General features: G+C 45.9%; 1 protein-coding gene across 4 annotated transcripts in view; it reads left to right on the forward strand.

Moving 5' to 3' along the window:
• The window catches only part of CEACAM20 (CEA cell adhesion molecule 20), a 79,068-nt gene that overhangs the window by 50,166 nt on the left and 2,667 nt on the right, over positions 1 to 26,235 (forward strand). The window contains exons 1-13 of one of the 4 annotated variants that reach the window (XM_038528633.1): positions 6,000 to 6,109; positions 6,697 to 7,061; positions 10,453 to 10,623; positions 10,768 to 10,845; positions 11,438 to 11,716; positions 12,160 to 12,441; positions 13,717 to 13,995; positions 16,725 to 17,003; positions 19,251 to 19,365; positions 19,575 to 19,660; positions 20,470 to 20,531; positions 20,897 to 20,932; positions 21,436 to 21,558. In XM_038528633.1, coding sequence (XP_038384561.1) covers positions 10,782 to 10,845; positions 11,438 to 11,716; positions 12,160 to 12,441; positions 13,717 to 13,995; positions 16,725 to 17,003; positions 19,251 to 19,365; positions 19,575 to 19,660; positions 20,470 to 20,531; positions 20,897 to 20,932; positions 21,436 to 21,558 — 1,605 coding nt within the window. In that variant the 5' untranslated portion in view covers positions 6,000 to 6,109; positions 6,697 to 7,061; positions 10,453 to 10,623; positions 10,768 to 10,781. Of the gene's footprint in view, positions 1 to 5,999; positions 6,110 to 6,696; positions 7,062 to 10,452; positions 10,624 to 10,767; positions 10,846 to 11,437; positions 11,717 to 12,159; positions 12,442 to 13,716; positions 13,996 to 16,724; positions 17,004 to 19,250; positions 19,366 to 19,574; positions 19,661 to 20,469; positions 20,532 to 20,896; positions 20,933 to 21,435; positions 21,559 to 26,235 lie in introns of those variants that run through there. The other 3 variants (XM_038528631.1, XM_038528632.1, XM_038528634.1) reach the window with 3 other exon arrangements.

Consider the following 26,235-nt stretch of genomic DNA (forward strand, 5'->3'; position numbering starts at 1 on the left):
GTTATGCAAAATAAGTTTTTACATTTTTAAAAAATATTTTATTTATTTATTCATGAGAGATGAGAGAGGCAGAGACCTAGGCAGAGGGAGAAGCAGGCTCCCAAAGGGAAGCCTGATGCGGTACTCGATCCCAGGACCCCATGATCACAACCTGAGCCAAAGGCAGATCCTCAACCACTGAGCCACCCAGGCACCCCAAGTTTTTACATTCTTAAACCAAATAACTGACTCTTATGTGTAGGGGTTACTTTTTAAAAATATTATATGCTAACTTTTCATATTTTAAATAAATTCCATGATACTTGTAGGAAAAGAAAAGTATACAGATGAGCAAGAGAAGAAACTCGACTACAGTTAAGCCTCCCAGAGATAATGATGTGGCTTCTCTAATACCCTTATTTTAGTAATTACATTTAAATATATGTATTTTAAACAAAAATAGTATTATATTCTGTTTACCATTATTTTACCTGTTTTTTAACCTTTAATCTTCTGGGATGCCTGGGATTGAGTCCCACATCAGGCTCCATGCAGGGAGCCTGTTCTCCCTCTGCCTATGTCTCTGCCTCTCTCTCTGTATCTCTCATGAATAAATAAATAAAATCTTTTTTTAAATTAAAAAAATAAACTTTAATCTTCTAACCTTTAGTATCCTTCTATGTTAATATAGAGCCATATTACATCCTGCATTTGGACTCTTTCTCTATTGGACACATACTGTATGTTCAGTGTTGAAAAATTAGACAATGAAGGAAGCTTTTAAAAGGAAAAGAAAAGGAAGAAAACCTCTATAATTCTAGAGACGACCACTGCTAGTATTTTGGTATATCCTCTTATAGAGTCATTCCCTGTGCCTACTTATTAAAAATTAATAAAGACGTGCATTTTCTCTTACACAAGGAGAATGTACTATGCATAATGTTTTGCAACCAGTTTTTTTAGTTTAACAAAATTTCATGAATATTGGTTTAGAATAACACACATCGACCTACAGTGCAGCTTTTAGTGACTACGTGTATTTGCTTTGTGGATGTGGGGTAACCAGCTTGGTCAGTGTCCTGTGACAAAGCATATAGGCCACTCCTGTGGGCTTTATCTGATCCTTCCCCATTCATGTGACAAAATATTCTAAATACCAAGTTTTGAAAGGGCCATTCCAGTCTTAGGAGACTCAAGGCTGTTCTGCTTTACCTCCAATTTTATGTTTATTTAATGTTTTTAAATTTCCACAAAATACTCATCTCTAAGAGTCATAGCACTCTGATCTCTTAAAAATATGTTTACATAGCAACATTGTGGGTCAACTACAATAAAAATGTAAAAAGATACATAATTACATAAAATCTAGGAGAAATCACATCAGGTTCAGACCTCTATCTTCTTTGTGAGGTGGGATTGACCAGTGTATACCAGGGGAGGACCAGAACTTGCCAGGAGATTTCTCTTATTTCCAGATCAGGAGCTTTCCATTCACCCTGTGAGTTTATTGGGAAAGAGATGGGGCATCTCAGACTTCTTATAGGGTCAGCTGGGGGTCTTGAAGTCCCTCTTTTTAGAAAGGAGGAACCCAATTCAGAGCTGGAACTTGGGAAGATAGCCAGGATTGTGATGTGGAGATGCAGAGTTCAGAGACTGGGAGGCTGGCACAATTTCACAGGTGAGGTTCACAGGTAGTGTTGTCTAAGGTGAGGTAGTGGGGATAGAGAGGAGGGGCCGGAAAACAGAGTTACTAAAACATGGAGCCCACAGGATTTGGTGACTGATTGGGTGTTGGAAATTAGTTAGGGAAAGGAGAGAATCCAAGAGGATGTCCAGATGTTTGAATTTTAGAGAGAAAAAAGAATTTGGAGGGAGGGAGGACCATTGACCCTGAGTGAAGAACCAGGTGTCTGTCCCACAGTCAGAGGATGCTGAGACATTTCTGGATTGTGGAAGCTGGACAGAAATCTCCTTCTGTGGATAGGGTTGACCAAGGCTTCACTTCTTTTCTCTTCTTTTTTTTTCTGTCTCCTTCCTTCCTTCTTTCCTCTTTCCTTCCTTCCTTCCCTCCCTCCTTCCTCCTTCCCTTCCTTCCTCCCTTCCTTCCTTCCTCCTTTCTTTCTTTCTTTCTTTCTTTCTTTCTTTCTTTCTTTCTTTCTTTCTTTCTTTCTTTCTTTCTTTCTTTCTATTTAATGGTGAGGGTAAGGATTTGATTCATAAATGATACTGATTAATTAGGTCTCTATATGAAAAAATAATTTTCATCTCTACCTCACTGCACACAACATTTTAAATTTCAGATATATCATACATCTAAATATGAAAGATAAAACAGGTAGCAACTTCTTTCTAGATATGTCTCCTGAGGCAAGGGAAACAAAAGCAAAAATAAGCTATTGGGACTTCATCAAAATATTGTGAAATGTTTCTTACTTCTGGCCAATAATGTCCTTTAAAGTTTCTTATTTTTTCAGAGAGGTGGAAATGTCATCCACATGGAAATATCCTTCGAAACCCTGCCCAGAGGTGCCAAATCCTTACAAAGCCAAGAGGAAAAACTGAGGCTTGTGGCAGAGGCCAGCTATTGCAACAGATCTGAGATTATTTGCATAGTAAAGTAGAGGATTGCAATCATGTCCCAATCACTTTTGTTTAAAAAAAATGCATTGAGGTTTCCATGATGAGTAAGACATACCATGTGGGCTAATTGACTACCTCCACAGCATTTTCCCCATCAATTAAGAAGTGTAATGATGAAGAACACCCCCTTCCATGTTGCATTCTTTCTTTCCATATCATCTATCTTACTCTATAGAAACCACGGTTTGTGTGGCTCAGTTCCAGAGTGGAATTGCATTTTAAAATTCATGGTCCAAATAGGAATTCCAGGCTTCAATCCTCTTTCTCAAAGGACATACAGGAGTGTGAACAAGGTCCTTGGCAATTTTAGCCAATGTCTTCACGTCATCAGTTTGTCTCTAACATGCTACAATTCCTGGAGGCCTCTCACTTTCCCATCACAGAGCTCACTCTTTCCCTTATCCATGCTTTCCTGTCCCCACCATCTTCTTCAGATGGAGTTTTCATGGCTGGCTTGAGTATGGAAGATTGGGAACTCTTTTCTTCCTTGTTGCTGGATAAGAACTAGGTAACTTATAAAATTGTTTAAGCATGGTCTTTTCTTTTTAAAGATTTTATTTATTAGAGAGAGCATAGCAGGGGGAGCAGCAGGCAGTGGGAGAGGGAGAAGCAGACTCCCCACTGAGCAGGAGCCTGATGGGGCTCCATCCCTGGATCCTAGGATCATGTCCTGAGCCAATCATGACGCTTAACCAACTGAGCCACCCAGGCGCCCTGATGCATGATCTTAATGTAAACTTAAAGCATCCTGTATACGCAACAGGCTATAAAAAAGATCTGAAACATTTTGCTATCTAATTCGTGGTGCCCAGGTTCTAGAAGTCATGGCTCATGCTCAGTGTGTTGGGATCCAGATTGTTATGGTGATGGAGGGGGCAGGACTGGGAAATTGTTAAGTTATCCTGGTGGCCAAGGGAGAGCTAGAGAAGCTTCTGAGAAAATTTCCTCCTTTGAACTGTGGCTGAGAAGTGATGTGTCCATTCCTATGATGCCCTTGAGCATCTTGAGCTCAATAAAATATCCAAATGTCTGTGGGCTAATTTTTTATCTTTGCCCTAGAAATTTATAGTCATGCTGGGTAACAGGCACTGAGGGGGGCACTTGATGGGATGAGCACTGGGTGTTATTCTATATGTTGGCAAATAAAATAAACTCAAAGCTTTAAAGATTAAAAAAAAAAAGAAATTTATAGTCATGGCAACAAGTATGGTATAGTGGCCCTGGTGGTGCAGAATGATGTGTGTGTGTGTGTGTGTGTGTGTGTGTGTGTGTGTGTGTAGAGGTTCTCCATTATAGATTTTTCCAATCATGGTTTGAGATACTAGGATTGCATTGCCTGGGTCCTTGTATACGATATCCTTTCTCTTCTCATTTATACTTCTCCTGCTTTTCCTACACTGTGGGCACAAAAAGTCAGTGGTACAAAATTGAATGTCCCAGGTGCTCCAAGAAGACTCAGCTCTATGACTGGAGAAAAACTTCACTCTTCCCTCTGGGCCTCAGTTTCTCCATAGAGAATAGAATGGAACTAGACAGAAATGTCTTTTTAAATGGAGTAATAATATTGAGTAGATTCCTTCTCAAAGTAAGTTTCACAAGTTTTACTATCTTCTAAGACAAAGGACACAAGCCACCATAAACTCCCAAGTTTCTAAAAGATCAGGGTTCTGATCTTAAGGTAAGCAGTTCAAAGGAACATTTCCAATGGTGACTGAACAGGGTACCAAGTGGGAGGCATTCAGCTGCAAAAACCATAATTGTTACTTTACAAGGTGCCCCAGGCTTATTTCATGGCTCAGTGAAATCTTTCTGTCCATCCCTCCATCCTTAGTTTGTTGAATATCCTCTCCAGCGTTCTACCTCACGGTCCCAAGATGGCTGCCTCAATTCTAGATATCCAGCCCTCGCATCACATGATGGTGGTAAGCAGAAAAGATGCCCACATCCGGATCTATGAATATGTTACAAATCTGTAAGTATGTTGTGTTACATAGCAAGAGAAACTTTGCAGATGTAATTAGGGTTACATATTTAAAGATAGGCAGGTAGCCTGGATTATCCACATGGGCCCCGTGGAGCACAGCCGAGCAAAGCAGAGAACTTTTTCCAGGTGGAAACAGTAGAGAGCTATGGCAGAAAGAAAAGCCAGAGAAATTCCAGGCATGAGAGAGATTTCTCGTGCATTGCTGGCCTTGAGATGCAGGTCTCTCATGCAAGGACTAAGGGAGAGGCTTCCGGAGTCAAGGGTGGCCCACAGCTGGGAAGGGGGAGCTCAGTCTTAAAACTCCAAGCAGTTGGGTTCATCCTGTCAAGTGCCCCCCTCTATTTCTATAGTTTTAAATTGCCAAGTTTGTGGTGATTTGTTATGATCAGCAATAGGGAACTCACAGTTATTTAAGTATAGGAAGCAGGGAATAGTTCTTTGGAACCCTGGCTCCATTTTTTTCCCTAGGAATTAATTCCTAGGAGCCTCCAGACACTTTCTTGATTCACCTTGTCACTTCCTTCAAGTTGTTGCCTGAGACTCGGTGAGTCTCCCAATGTTGTCCTAGGTTCTGCATTCCTGCTTGTCACTCTGACCTCTTGCCCTGATCCCTCATACCATGCACCACTTTCTAACATCATAGATAATTCAGTTATTTTATCACGTATCCTTCTTATTGTCTCTCCCCTCTGCCCATTCTTGCATAAAGAATGATTTTTTTAAATAGGTTTTATTTATTTGAGAGAAAGCACACAAGCAGGAGGAGCAGCAGACCCAGAAACAGACTCCTGGCTGAGCAGGGAGGCCAAAGTGGGGCTCGATCCCAGGACCCCAGAATCATGACCTGAGCTGAAGGCAGATGCTCAATCACTGATCCATCCAGGCACTCCAAAACGTGGTTTCTTTAAGGGCAGAGGTTCGTACTTGTTTCACTAGCTGATGTGCTCTAAGCGCCTAAAACAGGGCCTGGCACATACTAGGGCCAAATATATCTTTTCTGTGTGAAGGTGGGAGGCAGCCATAGAGAGGCAGTATGAGTTGGGAGGTCAGTGGAGGCCACACATGGAAAGATACAGCCTTGAACCAGCCTGCATAAGGCTGCTAGGTGAGGGTGTGGGGAGCAGAAGGGCCCTGGGTTTATTTTCACCTGTCAGAAACAAAGTGGAAGTTGTACCTACAGGGCAGGGCCCAGGAAATTCCTCTTTGTTGTTGAGGCATGAAAACAGAACCTGCCATGGGGAGGGTGGGTAGGGGATTTTGGGAGAGAAAACCCTGCTCCCATATGAAGGAGATTTGAGAAGTCCACTCCAGCAGCGGCTCTGCCTACTTTGGGTGGGGTAGAGGGGAGGGAGAGGAGAGAGTCTCAGGATGCAAGCAGAACTGAGAAGAGCAATCAAGGGAAATCTGGTGGAGGAGTGAGAAGTGAGAAGACCGAGAAGACCGAGAAATCCTGGGAAGAACAGGACGGATAGATGGAGGCCTTGAATACTGGCTCACGTGCACCAGGTACGCCTAGCACAGGAACCACACAGACAGTGGGAGTGTGCTGGGGTGATCATCTGGGTGTACAGAGGAGATGAGGCTGGAGGCAGCCAGAAACCACATTAGGACCTTGGGAGGCAGGAGAGATGGAGGTTAAGAGCCAGGTAGAACAGAACCTGGGGCCTGATAGGCCTTATGACTTTAGGCAAGTCATCTCCTCTCCGTGGGCTTCAGTGGTCTTAACATGAGACAGAATAATAATGTCCCTAACTTACTTGACTTTTCATTTTTCCACAGCTTGTATTACTTCCTGATATTCCACTTAACTTACTTATTTATTATGCTTATTGCTTATCATCTCTCTGGGCACTGGAACCGGGTTTTCCATCCATTTTGTCCTGAGCACCCAGGGCAGGCCCAGGAGGTGCTCAGGACATGCGTGTTGAAAGGCTGAGTGAGTGTGTACTTCCTCACAGGAGCTGCTGTCACAACAGTCACCACACCTAGTGGAGACTCACTCGTACTGAATGCTTACTCTGTGCCAGGCACTGTTCCAGGCACCTTCCCAGCATTAAATCATTTCAAGCTCACAAATGTCGTGTTTGTCCCAGTCTGCAGATGGGGCATGGAAGCTCATAGGGGTGACGTAACTTTCCCGACAAACCACAGCTGGGGCGTGGATCACTCAGACAGGAGCCTACCGCTCATGGCCCTGGAGCCTCTGAAGTGGCAAAACCATCCCCACCCCCTCTAACAGCTGAGGAAAATGGTCACAAGGGAGGTGAATTGACATGCCCATGGCTGCACGGTTGGCAAGGATTGGAACCTCTGCAGGTTGTCTCCAGAGCCAGTCTGCTCAACCTCATGTGTCCCTGGAGCAGATACTTGGTGGCTCTGCCTGTGGCAAGAATGACACCCAGATGAGCAACTAGCCGAGGCAGCTGGGTGACCAAGCTCTCCCTCCAGTGATGTCAAGGTACCTCTCTTGCTTTAGGTAATCATTTCAGAGTTTTCTCAGCCTTACCTGAACCACCCACCCCCTCACTTCCTCTGTTCTAGAGCCACCTGAACTTCCTTCTGTGTCTCAAACTCAGCAATTTCCCACATGCCACCCCCTCTGCCTACCAGACTCTCGCCTGACCCACTCCTGCATCTTCTAGGTCTCAGGCTTGATGTCCTCTCCTCCAGGAGTCCTCCCTGACCTCCAGGCTGGTCAGGCTCCTCCTTTGGGCCTCCCCAGCATGCTAAGTTGGCACTGACTGGGGACAGGTCTGTCTACCCTACAAGACTGTGAGCTCGTGCTGGCAGGCCTGGAGATGTCTTGGTCACTACTGTGTTCCCAGTGCTACTAAGCACAGGTTTCAGCACAGAATAGGAATTCAGGAAATGTTTGTAAATGAATGAGGGAGGGAGGGAGGGAGGGAATGAATGAATGAATGAATGAATGAATGAATACATGGATTGATGGTTGTTAATGGTTGTTTCCTAACCCCATTGATTATAGTAAATCTTCGTCTGGGTGCTCCCAAAGACCAACAGCTTGTCTTGCCCAAAGGGAATAATAATAATAATAATAATAATAATAATAATAATAAAAGCAATTCTCCTATATTGAACCTTTACTGTGTTTTCAAGTCTCAGCTCAGATGTCTACTCTTCCAGGAAGCCCTCCCTGTCTCTTGTCCCCAGGCTGGGTCAAGCACCCCCTAGGGTTCTCCCAACCCAGCTCACTCTGTACTTCCTGCTTTTTGTTTATGACCAGTATCCTTTCAGCTCACTTAATATTTCCAAACTGCTTACAGTGAGCCTGGCACTGAGTCTGATTTTATTAAGCTCTCAACAACCGGGAGCCACCATTATTGTTTTGTTATCATTACTATTGACTATCATTATCTCTGTTCCTGTCCACTTAACTCTAACATTCTGTGGTTGTCCCTCCCTGGCACCTCTTCTCCCTGAATTGTTTCTGCATCCTGGCAAAGAGCTTACAAGGAGGGAGACATAATTCTCGAGGGGACTCAGAGCCAAAAGGCAGGGATTTCTTTATCCTTCTCCACCCTGGTGGAAACCCCAGATTCCTAGGGCTCTTGTTCTGTGTGCTGGACAGAGGAAGGAAAGAGAGCCCTGGGGTGAGGGGTGGGGAGGTAGGTCCAAAGTTCCTCCCTGCCACTGCCACCACCACCCCTGTCTGTCCTGGGAGCCACTGTCATCAAAGTGAGTTTGCAGCAGGGCAGAGGGGAAGAAGAGGGAGCTGAAGGGATAGAGCTGGAGTGAAGACAGTGTCTGTCTGTGTGTGCAAGCCAGGGCACGCTGGTCAGGTGCCAGGACCCATGGGGCTCACTGACTTGTGGGGCCACCACTGGGTGGGAATCCTGCTTGCAGGTGAGTGCGCTGTTCCCTTCAGAGGGTGTGGGGATGGTGTGTGTGCATGTGTGTGTGTGTATGTGCGTGCGCACACGCACATGCACATACACAAAGAGACACAGAGACACAGAGACATTAAGATCAGAGAAATAAAAACAAATACAAAAGCGATCGACAAAGGTAGAGACCAGAGATAATGACATATATACAGAGAGAGGTGGATTTGGAACCACAGAACCGGAGACCTAGAGAGAAATAGGGGGACAGAGAGGCAGAGAGTGGAAATGACAGAAGAAGAGGTAGCCCAGGGAAGAACAGGGAGGGTCAGATAGAAGAGAAGGAGTGAAATGACAGCCAAAGGGACAGCAAGAAAAGTATACAGACATACAGAGAAATAGATTTGGGGAAGTCGTTGGGGGGGGGGGTTGGAGGGAAAGAGCTGGAACATAACACAGACAGGTGGAGGGAGGATGTGCCAGTCCCAAGTGGCCAGGTCACACCTCAATCAGGACAGTGGATGGATGAGAAATTGATGCTTAGGGTCTCTGAGCAAAAGGAAGAAATGAGACTATTTTGATAAGAAAAGCATTTTGGGGCAAAGAAATGATTTTGCAATGGGTAGTGTGCAAAATTCAGCCTTGCTTTGCTGTGTGGCCCTGAGACTTGGCTCCTTCCCCTGGCTGACCCTGGCAGGCCACAGGAGCTCCGGAGTCCCCTGAGGGGCTGCCAGTTATCACCTTCTCTGCAGAATTTGCTTCCCTCCTGTGCACACAAGGCAGGACCCTGTGGGGAGGAGGCAGGAGGGAAGGGGTTAGGTAAAGGCTCTCTGCAGAGGGAGGTTTCAGATGCATGTGATGAGGTGCACCGCACCATTGATGCTTTCACTCGTGGTCTTTCTCTTATCCTTATGACAGTCATATGAGGTGGAAACTATTATTACTCCATTTTACAGATGGGGAAATTGAGACTCTCAAAGAGGACATCACTTGCCAAAAAATAAAATGATAAAATTGGGATTCACATGCAGGCTTTGAGCCTGTGGATTTAACTTCTAGTGCTATTGCAGGCAGAAAATACAAACATGGAAATAATTATAATAGTGACTGAGCACTTAACTATGAACTGTTTTAAACATGTCACACCTGGAATATCTCATCAAGCCCCATAGCAACCCGATGAACTAAGTTCTCTTTTCCCCATTTTGCTGGTGAAGAAAGTGAGGCTTGCACATAGAGAGCCCCCTTGCCTGTGATCAGAGCCAGGAAACATTAGACTCAATATTTGTTTCCGAATATCTGGGGAGCCCATGCCCTTAACCACTGACTGAGCAGGGAATGGGGCAGGACTCAGGCCAGATTGGGGTCCAGTTAGGGCTGGAGAGAAACATGGCTGTCAGCCTCTGTGAATTGGGCTGACAGGAGGGGTGGGGGGTGTCAATGTCAGCTGCATATGATCATGGCAGCGGGGGTTGGGGGAGTCCCCACTCATGCCCACAGTCTCTTCAAGCCTCCACAAATGTAGAATGGACAGATGGAAAACCAACAATTTCTGCTATCTTGTTCCCTTTCTGCCCGAGGGCAAGTCTGCGGAAGTACCAAAGGTTAATTTCCCCCACCAGAGATAATAGAAGTTCCCATTAATCAGGGATAAGCTCTGTGCCCATCCCTGGGCTGACAGGAGGAATTATTATTTTTAAGATTTTATTTATTTATTCATGACAGACACAGAGAGGCAAAGACACAGGCAGAGGGAGAAGCAGGCTCTCTGTAGATTGCTGATGCAGGACTCAATCCCAGGACCCTGGGATCAATCACTGAGCCACCCAGGTGTCCCTGACAGGAGGAATTATGTGGTGTGAGGAACACAGTCTTTAGGGGCTGGCAGTTCAGGTTCAAGTTTGGCTTCTGCCGCTTACTATAATGGTTTTGGAAAGTGACTCCTCCTGTCTGAGCACATCTCTTCCCTCTTGAGGAATGAGGAGACTGATTATGTATCTCCTCTAGGGTGAGAATCATTGGAGACAGCACAGTGACCCTCAGGGGCCCAATTCCAGCTTCCCAGTATTCATTACCCCAACACAACAACCCTGGGGTACAGGTGATAGACACTATGTCCATTCTACAGCTGGACAGATTGAGGTTCAAGAAGATTAAAAACATGCCACAAGTCACATGGTGAGTGAGTAGTGGCTAGGAGTCCAGCTTGTCGGGGTGAAGTGCCACATCCATGACCTAGACCCCCTTATATTTATGGAGACCATAACTGGACCTCCAACACACCTCTTCCTCCCTAAATGCCTCTTCCCTCTTCCCCACCAGCCTCACTTTTGACCATGTGGAGTCTACCAGCTGCAGCCCAACTCACCCTTGATACCAACCCATTTACCACCACCCAAGGTGAGAAGGATGCTGTTCCATCTATGTCTGGGACCCCCTGGGCAACTCAGACTCATGGCAGATTCATAGATGTGGACACAGAAAACAAAGCTATCCTTCTGATCCCTGCCTTCATACCTAAATCACCATTAGGATTCCATACTCGAAGTTCCAACGAGACCAATCAGATTGGCCCAGCCAGGGTCTGGCAACAACTGGTTGGTCAAATCAAGTGTACTGGGGCAGGTGTAGAGGGGTGGACTGTGGCTAGCATGGTTGTGGGTGGGAAAGGTTGGCTAAGAAGTAGGCACTGGGATCTGGCTGGCATCCCTGTTACAAAAGTGATTCTCCTTAAAAGCTGATATTAATTGACCCATTGTCATATCCCAGATCCTTCTGCTTTATTTGTACAATCCCTTTTAATGAAGACTCAGAGAGAGGAAATAAGTTGCCCATGACCACACTTAAAATGAGCAGTAGATCTAGCATTTGAGCCCAGGCATTGAGCTCGTGTGTCTTCTGGCAATTCCAATCCATCCTTGACTCTCTGGGTCTCTCTGTGGCTACATTTTTCTTGGTCCTCCTCTGTCTCCTTATCTCTCTTTCTGTGCAGGACTGCTGGCCAAGCCCACCATTTCAATCAGCCAAAACACTGCCACAGAGCAGATGGAACAGGTGACCTTCTACTGTTACACCAAGGATGCCAATGTTACCATCCAGTGGTTCTTCAAAGATGTCCCCCTGGTGTTCCATGAACGCATGCAGCTGTCCACGGATGGCAAGAACCTCACTATCCTCACTGTGCAACGGGAGGACTCTGGGATTTACAAATGTGAAGCTCAGGGTTTCCTCCATGTCCACAGGAGTGATCCCACCTTCCTGACTGTGAACTGTGAGTCCCTTTCCATTCTCCCCAGCCCTTCACTGACACCCCCTTCTTGGTGATTTCATTCAGTCTCACAGCTTTAGAAACCATCCAATGTGGACTTGTCTACCCTTGGACTCCAGACGTTATAACTGTTTGATGTCTCTACTTGGATACTACTGGAAACATCCAAGTTAAGATATCTAAAACTAAGTCACCTTCAGATGTCTTGTCTGGCAGGGGCAAGGAAAGAGCATTTGCTGGTATGCTTTAGGTGTGTCTTAAATCCCGCTTTACCTACAGATAAGGCTGACATTTAACTTCCATTAGACTCCTGTCTCTCCTTTGTAGTTGATCCAGAGCTTGGGTATGGAGAAGAGAAATACTAATATTTATTGACTCCTGAGCTCTCCGTAAGAGAGCCATTGCTGATGTGATTGTTACTGCTATGATTGTTCTTGTCTTCCCAGATGGTCCTGACCCATTTGAAATCAAGTTGGAGTCTGGCATATCCAGCGGGGAGGTGGTTGAGGTGATAGAGGGTTCCACTGTGACCCTCTCGGTGGACACACGGTCTCATCCACCTCCTGACTATTCCTGGTTTCTCCTCAACAACTCTCTCCCATCTTCCTCGATGAGAACATTTACCATCCAGGCTGTGTCCAAGGAGCATGAAGGCATGTACAGGTGCTTGGTGTCCAACATTGCCACCCACCTGCTCCGCCTGAGTGCTCTTGAAGTCCGAGTCCTTGGTAAGCCTCTTTTTCCTGTTTCCTTTGTTCCTCTGAGAGTCAGAGCTACACCAGTATCCCAGAGGTTGAGAACACAGAAGAGTGGGGATTTCCTCTGTGGCTGGTGACAGCATAGGTCTCTGACCACAGGGAAGGGCCTGGCTCCTGGCTTGGCACATCTTCCACAAGACCTTGTTGGCTGTCTATGGGTTGTCCATTCTTTGGTTCTCTGAAACTTGGTAGGGGGGTTGATTCTCTCTACATACAAACACTAACACAGTATTCACACATCTCAACACGTGAGTAGTAACCACATATGCACAGCACATTCACACACCTGTACAACACACACAAGACACACATAATTCATGTACAACTAATACACATAACACACAACACAACCAACATACAACATGCATGCAAGGCACATGCACACAACAGATACATATAACATGTACACAACAGATACATACAACACACAGAGAACATAACACGTCATAGACCTACATCACATGCTCACACTGTATAGACAACCCCCTAACACATACATGCAATACACTCACACATACACACAACACATATACTACACACAGGAGATACTCACATATAAAACACAGACATACTATCTCACATGTGATACATATGCAACAAACAATACCACAAACACACCACACACTCTCACGTAAAACATATACACCCACAACATATAACATACATACAACATATAACATAACACACACATCACAGTCACTCAAGATCCTCACATACAACACAGAACATGCACCACATACTCTACATTCAATACCCTCAGCACATGTACACAACTGACACATTACACATACTCAGTGTATATATACTATACACACAACGCAGTCATACACACAGCATGTAGAACACCATACAACACATATGTATAACAGACACAATACCACACACAACATACTCTCATATGCAGAGAATATATACATACAATGCACACTCACAAAGTGAATATGAACAATACCTCATAGTCACAAAACATATACACAGACACACACACAAACTTACACACAAAACATGCCCATATTCCACACACTCACTGTACACAGAAAGCCCATAACATACTCACATTATTGCCACACAGCACACACTCATACCTCCCATTAATGTAGTCATAGGCAAAGTACACACACACACACACACACACACCACCCACAATATATAACATAGATCCCTGGAAAGCCCTATGGGGCCCACCTGGGCAAGAGACTGGGGAAGAGTTCCTGACCCCTACCCTATGTCTCTGTGTGTTTCCAGAAATGCTGACTGAGCCTCACATTGTGCCCCCAACCCTGAATCTCGTGGAAAATGCCAGCTCTGTGACCCTGACCTGCCAGACCTCCCACAAGGAGGCTGGAGTCCTGTGGTTCCTGAGGGGCCAGGCCCTCCTGCCCAACAAACACCTGGTGCTGTCGGCCAACAACAGGAGCCTGGTAATCCATGGCCTCCGGAGAGACGACACGGGACCCTATGAGTGTGAGGTCTGGAATTGGGGCAGCCGGGCACGAAGCAAGGCCGTAAGGCTCACCATCAGCTGTGAGTCACCCAAGCTGCACCTTGTCCTCCTCTTTCCCTCCTTCCTTCCCTCCCTTCCTTCCAGCCATTCATCCCACAATTACTGAACACTGGTTCTGTGCCAGGCACGTCTGGGCATGGAACAAGACAAATCACCTGCCCATGTGGGGCTTACCTTCTAGTGGGGAGACACACCCTAAACAGTTAAGGGAGAGACATGGTGTGTTGGGCGGGGCTGAGGAGAACCATAAGGCAGCATGGGGGCAGGGGAAGCTGGGAGGGGAAGGTGCTACTGTCTTAGGTGGAGTCATCAGGGAGGCCTCCCTGAGGAGGTGGTGTTCATGCAGAACTGCATAGGCAGATAAGGGAAGAGAGTGCCAGGGGGAGGGAGCAGCATGTGGAGTGGGTGGTGAGCAGTGGGCACAGGGACCCAAGGAGGCTGAGGCAACTAGACAGGCGAATTAGGGAGAGGACAGAACAGAAGAGGTCAAGAGGTAAAAGGGTGGGGACAAATTCCATTAGCCATGGTGAAGGCACTGGGAGCAACAGAAGGTTCTAGGGGGAAGGAGGAGAGGATTAGGTTTTCACAGGATATCCTGGGCCCTGTCTGTGGGGTGGAAGCTGGGGAGACAGAAGTGGTTTAGAAAGTGTTGTGATTGTTCAGGTCCTTGGAGAGGCGGACCCCAAGGCAGAATTAAAGGGATGAGACATGCAAGGATTTTAGTAGGAGGGATGCTCCTGTGCAGAAAAGTAGGGAGAAGGCCTTGGAAGGCTGGGGGAACCAGTGACCGAGATGCTTATCCCACCCTGAGCAAGCAGGAGAGAGGGAGGGAGAGAAGGTTGGATGGAAGCGTGGAGCCCCACCATGCAGTCTGAGAAACATCATCAAGACTGTCAGAAAGCCTTGTATCTCCCAGGAAGGAGCCTGCCTCTGTTTCCCCAATACACTCAGGTACAGGTAGAGGGTAGCCCGTGGGAGGGACAGCAGTGGATTTTAGGGCACAGAGGCTGGGCACTTGGGTTATTGAAACTCCTGCTGTGAGAAGTCTGTGAGGTGCTTTCTCCGGGTGGCCACAGTTGTCCGTCAGGGAAATGAGGAGTGATCAGACCATGGATGCATTTTGAATATAGAACTCAGGATTTGCTGCTGTTGACACAAGTGAAAGAGAAAGGGACTGACTCCAAAGTTGTTTTTTTGTTTATTTGTTTGTTTGTTTGCCTGAGCTATTCAAACAGTGTAGTGGCCACAAACTGAAGTGAAGAAGAGGCACCTGCAGGGAGAAAAAGCACATATTGAGTATGTGTATGTGTATGTGTATGTGTGTTAAGTAATGGGGCATATGGAGGCTTACGTACCCTACTGCTCTCTTCTTCACTTCCCACTTCAGTCATAAAACCAAAAACTGTTCTTTTGCTCATCTCTGCTGAGCAAATGTGGGGTGCTTGATAAGTTGTAGCCATGACTTTTGGAGCTCACAGCCTACTTGGGATGAGGAGGTCGATAATCAGGCAAAGAAAAAAAAATACAGTGTCAAGAGTGCTGCCACGGGATGACAGGATTTGGGGAACCCAAAGGAAGCCCCCACCAGTCTGGGAGATGTGGGGAGGCTCATCGTGAGAGGTGGTCTCTACCATGAGATCCATAGGACAAGGAAGCTAGGTAGAGCAGACTCAGGGAAGAGCATTCCAGAGAAGGAAGAGAATGTGTGAAGGCTCTAAAGTAAGAGGCAGCATGATAAAGATGGAACATCTGAGTGGGATCTTATTTCTGAATTGAGACTGGAGGGGGTGGAGGGTTGTGGAGAGGTGAGAGGTGGGGCTGGAAGGATCTGTAAGGGCAAGATTGTGAATGAGCTCATCAGCTGCAGCCTTTGTCCGAAGGGCATTAGGGAGCCATGGAGGGCTCCGAGCAGGGGAGGGATAGTGTCAAGTTTGTACTTCGGGAGCCCCTCTGGCCGCTGTGTGGAGGATTTGACACCAGGATGGGAAGACCCTGAGGGATCCTGGTGGCCATGGGATTCTGATGGGGAGAATATCAAAGGATGCCTAGCAGGCAATGAGGGCAGGATTTTCCTCCTTTCCCTGAGTCCCAACTCTTTGCATCCTTCTTTCCAGCAGTTCATGTTAATTTAAATAAGACAAAGCCTCAACTCTTAGTTTGCATGAGAAACTCAACAGCCATTTTGCTTGTTTCTTTCACTGTGTGGGAGGAGAGCCAGGTGCCAGGAATCTCCTTCTGGCTTCAGGAAGGAAATTTGCAAGTATCTGACCTTGGAGAACAAGGGGATGTACATTTAAATATCCCAACAGGGCTATTTGCTCAATTCACTAAAAAAGTCCATCAGAATGGTGAAGTTTTTGGAAATGTAGGGCTATGTTCACAAGCCACAGCAACAGTTTGGGAAGCCTGGATGCATTATGAGGCTCCGTGGTGAGAGTTCGCTTTTGCAAGGGTAGGGGGTTTTGTTTTTTATTTTGATGTTGTTTTCCTTTGGGTTTGTCCGGTCCACATCGTGGACTACAGTCTGCCTGTGTGGCACCTAAGGAGGAAAAGAGAACATCTCTCTCGAGACTCGTTTTCAAAGGCATCAGAAGAGCCAGGCTACAACCTAAAGTTCTGTTAGACTCAAGAAGGGGTGGGGATGGAGATGGGGGGAAGGGGGTAAAACTTCCAGTGTGGAAGCAGACTGGGCAGTAAGGGAAACCTCACCAGCAGAGAGTGGGTGCATGATGTTTGGCTTTGCACACAGATGGCCCTGATCAAGTGGACATCACCAGAGGGGCAGCATCTGGGGCGGTCAGCACTGTCAAGGCAGAGCTCAACTCTAGCCTGACCCTGTACTGTCAGGCAGAGTCTCAGCCAGGCGCTGAGTTTCAATGGACCCTTGAACACTCCACCACTGTGTATATGGGGCAGCAGTTAATCATCGGGACCCTGACCTGGGAACACCAGGGTGTCTACAACTGCATGGCCTCCAACCCACTGACCCAGCTGGCCCGCTCTGCCTCGGTCCTGGTCACAGTGGTAGGTGAGTCCCTTAGTGCCTTTTCCACTGGGGCTCAGGTGGCTTTTCCTAATGCCGGCCTCACTATCTAGTCTTCTAGTATGATGAGTGTACTGCATGGAGCTGCTGAATCCCAGTCCTTAATGCTCGGGAACTAGAACATCTGCATCCTAGCTGCGTGCCCCAGAAAACCCTCCAGGCTGCTCTGAGCTTCAGTTTTCTTACCTGGAAATGGGAGTTGTAATGCCTTCCCTTCTAGAGTTGTTTAGAAGTATAGTAAGTCAGGGAGATAGTCAATGAGCAAAGGAGTGAACTGGTAGGAATTATATTAATTATAGGAACTATATATATATATTTAAAGATTTTATTTATTTGAGAGAGAGGGAGAGTGAGCAAGTGCAAGCAGGGGAGGAACAAAGGGAGAGGGAAAAGCCGACTTTCCACTGAGCAGGGAGCCAGATGTGAAGCTTGATCCCAGGACCCTGAGATCATGACCTGAGCTGAAGGCAGATGCTTAACTCACTGAGCCACTCAGGTGCCCCTAACTATAGGAATTATATTAATAATAACTGGATGTGACTGGCAGTGAGTCCCTGTATTTCTGTCTTTTGAGTTCCTGAGAGGGCAACACAGTATCACTATTAGCCAGAGTCTGTATCCCAGTTCTGATGCTTATTAGCTGTATGACATGGGGTATGCTGCTTAACCTCTCTGGACCTCCAACTCCTTGTGGGTAAAACAAACATAATAATTGTGCTTAGATCATAGGGTCGTTGAAAATTAACCAACATTTGTAAAGTTTTTATGGCAGTGCCTGGCATATTATGTTTATTAAACAAATGAAATTATTCTTAATTGAGCCTATTGCCAGATGCCTGAAATAAGCCTTTCCATACACAATATCAGCAAATGCTTTTTGATGCTCTCTACCAGCCAACTCTGAGGTGGGCCTGCTGGTATCTCTGTTGTGTAGGAGAGACTGAGCCCCATCCTACAGTTTGAAACCAGGCCGGCTGCCTCAGGACTCATGTTCTTAGTTATCACCAAGCGGAGGACCATATGTACCTTCCCAGACTACCTTATTTAATCCTCAAAACACTCTCTGGTCTTGTTAAGACCATTTGATGAATGGAGAAACAGAAGCTCAGGGGAGGGAGCAGTGAGTCCTGTTGATGGTCATGGGAATGTTATAGGATTTGAATGAGATCACATGTGAAGGGCTCTTGCAGCTTAGAGCTTGGTGGATGGCAGTTTCTGGCATCATCATCATTGGATCATACCATTGCCTTTCATCAAATACTGACTGTGTCAGGCACGGTGCTGGTTCTCCTACATGGGATCTCATTCAATCTCCTCAAAGCCTGTAGGGTTATGAATGGCTCTGCTTGTTTGACAGAGAAAGAAATGAGGGCTCAAAGAATGAAACTAAGAACCTCCAAAGCATCCTGGAAGCCCCCTCATGCCCCTCCAAAGCAGAGAGCCCCTTCCTCTTAACCCTGATCCTCATGGCTGCCTTCCCAAACCCTGTGGCTGGACTTTACCCCTTTGAGAAGGCTTCTGGGCAGAAGCTGGATGGGCAAACACAGGCCCACGTTAATGATTACAGCTGCCATTTATTAATCAATCACCTGTAGTATGCCCGGCATGAGCATTCACGATTTCATTTCATCTTCACATCATCACTGTGCAGTGAGTACCATTTCCTTCACTTTGCAGATGAGGAAATGAGACTCAGAAGGATGTCACTTGTCCATGGTCACAGGGCCCCAGAAAGTTAAAGGTGACTCAGGTATGAAAATGAGGGGGAAAATAGCGGAAAGCCAGGTTTCTGGTTTTCAAAGCCCTTTCCTCTGAAGGCCATATTTGATCCATTATCTTAAACAGTATTGTCATCCCACCAACATTTACTGATCACTTTCCATGGGCCTAAGTATTGTCCTACCTTGAACATGTTGAACATTCCATATTTTGAACATGAATACTCTTATATTGAATCTTTTTAGCAACCACTGACACTATTATCCCTTTTTACAGAGGAGACAACTGAAGCACAGAGAGGTTAAGTAGCATGGTCAAGGTCACACAGCTGAGATGTGAATAAGCCATTTGGCTCTAAAAATTATGCTATTAATATGACAAAATGCTGCCTCCCAGTGACTGGAAAACAAGTGTTCATCAAGTGGCACTAGAGATAAAACCACAGCTTGGGAAGGGGAGGGGGGCAGGCACGAGGGTGTCAGACCAGGGTCCCAATTCTTTCTCCTTGCCCAGGTCCCAGGTCTTCCCTGTCTGCAAGAGTCATTGTTGGCATTGCCCTCGGGATCCTGATTTTCATTGCCCTGACTGCAGGCCTGGGCTATTTCCTCTACAACAGAAATGCCAAACGGTAAAGCTGGGAATGGGGTAGGGGACATGGTGGCCTGCAGGGGGCCTGCCTGGCTGAAGAGTTGCTGACCATGGTGCTGAGCTGTGTTAGTAGCAACTGGGGAACTCAGGGGGATTGGGACATTGCCCAATAATGGACATGGGTTATGGGTAGCACCTGCGAAGATGGTGAGGTCTGGGGGCAGAAGAATGAGGGACTTGGGGTTTCAGGTTCTCAAGGAAAAAAGCAGAGGACCCCGTCCAGGAGGCAGCAACACCCAGCTCTGCGGAGGAGCCCTGTGCAGAGTCCTGTTCTAGTAAGTGACTTCATGGCTGATACCCAGGGCAGCGGTGGAGGCTAGAGAATAGGCTGGTACTGGGAGCCCGGACTTCTGCTCCCAGCTCTGCCACTAGTGATCATGGATGAGATTGGAGCCAAGAACTCGGAGGAGTTCTGCTCTTCCAACATCCACAGCATAAATGGGCATTTGTTACCCTTCTCTCCTTCCTCAATCTCAGAAAATTTTGCTAATTGATCGCTGTAGGCAGAGAGAATCAATTGCAACACTCATCCCTGCTGAACCCAAACTCACCTTTATAACCCATCTCAACACAGTGCTTCATGCACCCTCTACTGATGGGTGGGAGCTGACTAAAGGCAAAATGAAACACCTTTGACATCTCTGGGCTAAGATTCTGGAAGGATGGACCCCACAAAATGGAAGCCCTAGAGACTGTCCAATCCAGCTCAGGTTTACAGAGAGGAAATCCATGCCCAAGAAGGATAAAGGATAAATCCACTCTACAGAGAACCCAATGACACAGATAGCAATAGGTCTTAGATTTCTGTCCTCATCCATCTCATCAAACAGCCTTATCTAACCCAGAACTAGATTTCCAGGGCATTTCTAGGTCAAGCTCACCAGAGATGTGATGGAGAGTCCTGGGGAAGGAAAAAGGGAGGGAGGAAGAGAGGGAGGGAGGGAGGGAGGGAGGTAAGGAGGGAGGGAGGGAGGAAGGAAGGAAGGAAGGAAGGAAGGCAGGCAGGCAGGCAGACAACGAAAACAACCCCTTCCCTTACATCTCTTCCTGATACCAGCCCTGGGCTGTCATTCCATTTCTCTAGATTGGCCAAAGGCCATGTATGCCAATTTACCTGAACCTCAAGGACAAGTTGGAGTCAAAGAGGTGAGCAATGCTCCAGAGGGACCCTCCCTGCTCCCCTGAGAATCTGGCCCTTCCCCAGTGCAGCAGGGCTGTTCCAGTCCCACCTCTGGGGTTGGGAAGTGAGGCATATTCTCTTGAGAATACCCAGTGCTAGCTTGAGTTTCTCTGCATTTCCTCCCCTGCCTCCTCTGGGAATCCACAAGACCCTCTCTGGCTTTCCATCTCTTTTTGTCTTGCCTCTCAACATGACAATGCCTAGCCTTGAGCTCCTCTAGGAGTCAGAAGGGATGTAAGGGGCCTCTGAGACCAAAGCTGTTTCTGAGAATTGCTGGGAATGGTCCCCATCCCAAGCCCTGTGACCTCTTTATCACTTTCTTTTTTCCCAGATGCTGCCACCAGATCCCCTAGAGCAATTTTATGAGGTAGGTTGGCACTGCTGGGTTTGACTTTAAAAAGCTGCAGTGAGAATACAATCTGAGAATTTTGTATTTGACAAGTCTGAGGAACCATCCTGTGTAACTCTTTATTGTGCATTGCAAGGCTAGGGAAGGGGGGGACAGTGGCCCAAGGCCTCAGAGGCAGCTCGACCAGATTCTGGGTCCCTGGCTCCTGCTGTGATTTCTTTTACCTCCGGGGCTCTGAATTGGATTGCAAATGAGATAGCAGTAGCCTAGCACATGCTGAGGTGCAAAGGAAATTTTGGAGTAGAGATTGCCAAGGTAGCCAGGTGAAAAGACAGAGTTCTAGGTCAGGGCCAGGGCCCTAGGTCCTAAACTTACATCTATTTCTGATTCTTTGTAAGAACCTGGTGAAACCTATTCCTCTCTGAGGTCGCTGAAGAGTGCAAGTTGGCACTTTCTAGACATGGTGATTTTAAGGCAATCTGTGCCCGTGATCCCTAACTGATCTCTCCATTTGCTTGTAGAAGGATCCACCATCAACAGCCTCTGGATACTATTGCCATGGCCCCAGAAAACCATCTTCCACAGTTGCATTGGATCCACTGGTCCCCACTCTACCAAAAAGAAACACAGAGTCAGACTATGAGGTACTTTTATGCCACCCTGAATCTTTGAACAGGTGGAGAGCTGTCACCAATCTGCCTCTCCTCTTTGCTGAGAAGTCTGTAGGATAAGCTACCAAGAGCATTTTCCCTTCACTGTTTTTCAGTTCCATTCCACTCATTTCCATCCTATCATGTTCTAGTTCATTTCATTCTATTCCTTTCCAGTCCCCTTGATTTTTACTCCAGCCCATGTTTCCCTCACATTTATTTTCATCTTACCTGTTAGGAGGTGCAGGAGGAGCAGGAACATATCCCCCAGATTGAGCAGGCACTCTGAGGCCATAAAACAAAGCAGATGCTTGCTTACATTACAGTTTACAGAGAGTTTCATTCAGAATAACTTACTGACTGGGGGAAATCAGGTGGATGATGATCAAGAAGGAGTGCAGCAATTCTCCACAAGATCCCAGTCTTAGTCCACAGATTTTAGAGGGTGAAGGCAAGGTGTCTAACGTGTACCAGACCTCTTGCCACCAACTGTGCTCCAGAAGGGTGGAGGTGGGGAAGAAATTGTATCATCATCTCTACCAGTTATCTAAACAAGCGTAGGCAAGACCAAAACAAGCCTTCCCACATTCGGTCGTGGCATACCCTAACCTGCAAGGTGCCTGAAACACGTAGCCCCAAGAAAGGTCGTCTTGCAGATGTGGACAAGGTGGAGTCAGTACTGTGGGCACTCCTACATCACTCATTTCCTTTCTACCCATTTTACTTTACTCCTCCACCCTTTTTATTTGAGAGGGAGAGCAACTGAGAGAGAGCAAGTGTGCACACGAGAGAGCATGAGGTAGGGGAGGGGAAGAAGGAGAATATCTCCAGCAGACATCCATCCCCACTGCAGAGTCTGATGTGGGTCTCAATCTCATGACCCTTAGATTGTGACCTGATCGGAAACTAAAAGTTGGGTGCTTAACCCACTGAGCCACCCAGGCGCCCAACTTTACTCCATTTCTTTCCCACTTTATCCAACCATTTGCTTGCCATTCTATTTACTTCCATTCTCTTCCATCTTTCTGCATGCCATTTCTTTTGTTTCTTTTCATAAAATTCCTTGTTTTCCTCTTATTTCATGCCATTCCATTCCTCTCCATCTCTTCTTTATGTCTCTTCTATTCTTTCCCATTGCTTTCTATTGCATTTTCCTCATTTTTATTTTTTCCCTCTAACTCCACTGGGTTCATGCCTTCTACATTCTGCAGCCTTCTCTTCCATTTCTGTCCATTCTGTTTCCATCCCAACCTTCTGTGTCATTTCTATTCTCTTTCTTTTCATCCCTGTTCTTCCCCACTCATATATTTAGTCCATCCTACAATTCTAGCTCCCACCATCACCTTTTCTTTCTTTCTCTCTTTTTCTTTCTTTCTTTCTTTCTTTCTTTCTTTCTTTCTTTCTTTCTTTCTTTCTTTCTTTTTCCTTCCTTCCTTCCTTCCTTCCTTCCTTCCTTCCTTCCTTCTCCTCCTCCCTCCCTCCCTTCCTTTTTTTTAAAAAAGATTTTATTTATTTATTTATTTATTTATGATATATAGAGAGGAAACATGAGTGGGGGAAGGGACAGAGGGAGAGGGTGAAGTAGGCTCCCCACTGAGCAGGGAGCCTGATATGGGGCCCAATCCCAGGGTCCTGAACCACAGGCAGATGCTCAACCAACTGAGTCACTCAGGTGCCCTCATCCTGCTCCTTTCTGTTCAATCTCCCTATTTACACGGTGCCATGTACCTGGCTTTCACTTCATTCTAGCACATTCCCCTTCTTCTCCTTCCATACAGTATTTTTGTACTCTCTTCCTTTTCCTTCCACTTCTTTCCTCCTTCTCCCTCCATTTCCTTTCCCCTATGCCTTCCTCTGCTGCTCAATTCTATTCACTGTTTCCCATTTCCATCTACTCTGTCCTCTTCCATCCCTTCTCCACTCTTCTCCATTGGATCCTATTCCATGCTCCCGTTGTCCTCTCCCATCACACTCCCTTCCAGCAGCTCATACTACTTTCCTTACCATTTAGCTTCCTGATTTCAGGTCCTCTCCTTCTGTTCCTTCCCATCTCCTTTCCCCCCAAGACACACCATTGCACGAGCTCCATTCTATGCCATCTTCTCATTCTAGATTCCACAGCACTCCAATTTTGTTGCTGTATTGCCATTCCTAAATTCCCAGTTTCCCTTATCATATTACATTTTTGTCACTTGTCTTCCATTCTTTTCCTCTCTTCAAATGCCTTCCCTTGCTACTCTGGTCCATTCAGTTCTTATCCTATGCTCCATGTCATTCTTCTCCTTTCCACACCAGCTTATTTTACTCCATTCTTTTCCTTTGCATTCTTTTCAACTATAATTTTTATACTTATTTTAAAAAGATTTTATTTATTTATTTATTTATTTATTTATTTATTTGAGAGAGAGAGAGAGAGAGAGAGAGACTGTGAGCGTGATCACGAGCTAGGGGGAGGCAGAGGGAAAGGGAGAAGCAGACTCCCCACTGAGTAGGGAGCCCAATGTGTGGCTCAATCCTGGGACCCCAGGATCATGACCTAAGCCAAAGGCACCCACTAAGCCCACAGGCACCCACAAAGCCAACCCACTAAGCCACCCAGGCACCCCTGATTTTCTATTTATTCCATTTCTTTCATTTACATTTTTTGGATGCGATGCCATTTATTTCACTCGACTCCCTGACATCAATTTCCATTCCATTCCATTTCTCACTATTCCCATCCCTTTCAGTGCATTGATAACCATCTATCCTCTTTAATTTGTTTTCTTTTCTTTCTAATCTTTAATTTTTTTTCATATTTACCTCTCTACATTTCTCCCATGGAGGATTTGAGACAATTGACAGCAAACTTATATACCACACTATATAATGGTGCTTAATTACAAATAGGAACCACAATTAGGAAAATACTTTAAATAAGAGCAGGAAGTTAAGGTATGTATAAGAAAGTAAACATGCTGGACCTACAGAGTATCTGTCCCTATATTTCTCATTTGTCTTTGACTTCCCTAATAGCCAATTTTTTTTTTAAAAAGCATCATCAGTTTTATCACCCAAAAAGAAGAAAATTATTAGCTCATTTGGGCAATTGAGAAGCAGAGCTTCCCATTGAAAGTTCAGGTGATGGCTTCCTGGTTTTAAGGATTAGTGAAATTATCTCAGATGACTCAAGTGATAACATCTATATTCAGGACTAACCAGATTACTCCATGTTCAGAGATGGACTTTAGACAGTATCCTCTGAAGGAGTCAGTGACTAATCAGACTTTTTAGGAGGCAAAAGAGGGAGGCCAGAACGGATTTGGAAAAAAGAAACTTCAGGGACACAGAACTCCAATTTTTTTGTGTCTGAAGTGCTGCCTAGCAGTGGAGTGACAGATGCATTCCCTGTTATTTCAGAGGGTAGACCAATTACTGTGGAGGGTAGATTGGAGGGTGCCAGGCTTTAGTCTAATTGACAGATGAATCCCTCTCAAAAGATGTAAATGTCTTATGTATCATAGTCAGGGATTTTAAACATTATCTTTTTTTTTTTTTTTTAAGTAGGCTCCATACCCAATGTGGGGCTTGAACTCATGACCCCAAGATCGAGAGCCACATGCTCTACCAACTAAGCCAGCCAGGTACCCCCATAGTTAGAGACTTCAGTAAAAAGACAAACCCTCCGAAAGTAATTGAGAGAACACTGGGGAATCTCAGATAACTCAATTTCAGAAATTACCTGTGGTCGTACAAGGACTGGAATGTTATCAGGAAGCTTTTCTCTCTTATATGGTTGCTCATATTTGCTAAGCAAGGAACTTGCCCCATTGTTCTTAGTCCAGATTGAGTTCCTGTGCAAGCTTCCTGGTCACTACTCCTCTATAACTTCAGATTACGTATAACAACACCCTCTATTACTACTTTAGAGTTTCCAGGTTCAAATTCTACAGAGGAGAATCAGACTGGCTCAGGCCATTGTACAGATTGTGTTGAGGCTTGCCAGCTCTTCAGTCAGCTTAGCACCAGTACAGCTAGTCGTTTAGGCCCCTCTCTTCATCAGGGTCCATGGAGGAGAGCTGCATTTGTTCCCTTCCATCAGTAAAGCAAAAGCTCTTCCTAGAAGTCTCACTCACTGAAACTCTTCTTATGTCTCCTTGGCCAGAATTCTGCCACATGGTATATTCCTTGTTGCAAAGAAGGTCGAGAGGGTGAGGTGTTACGCTTCCTAGTCTTGTCAGTGGAAGTAGGCAAGGGATAAGATATGGGGAAGAGTGTTGGGTCAGCAAACTCAACATCTGCTCTATTCTGGAGGGTTGAGAAGGAGCAAACCATGCAAAGCGTCTGGAGTGGAGTACTCCAAGTTGAGGGGCATTAAGTGAAAAGGTTCTGAAGTGGGTATATTATAATCTGTTGCTGCACAACAAAGTACCACAAATTTGGCAGCTTAAAATAGTATATGTTATTATGTCAAAGTTTCCATCAGGAGTCCACGCACTGCTTAGATGGGCCTTTTGCCAGGCTATAATCGAGATGTTAGCCTGGGCTCAGATCTCATCTGAGGTTTGACTGGGGAAGGATCTACTTCCAAGCTCATGTGGTTATTGGCAGCCTTAAGTTGGCTTCAATTGGCAGCCTAACAGACATCTTGCAGGCTGTCCTAACAAGGGCCTCGATTTCTTACTGTCTAAC

This window comes from Canis lupus, chromosome 1 (genome assembly GCF_011100685.1).
Source record: "Canis lupus familiaris isolate Mischka breed German Shepherd chromosome 1, alternate assembly UU_Cfam_GSD_1.0, whole genome shotgun sequence".
NCBI lineage: Eukaryota > Metazoa > Chordata > Mammalia > Carnivora > Canidae > Canis > Canis lupus.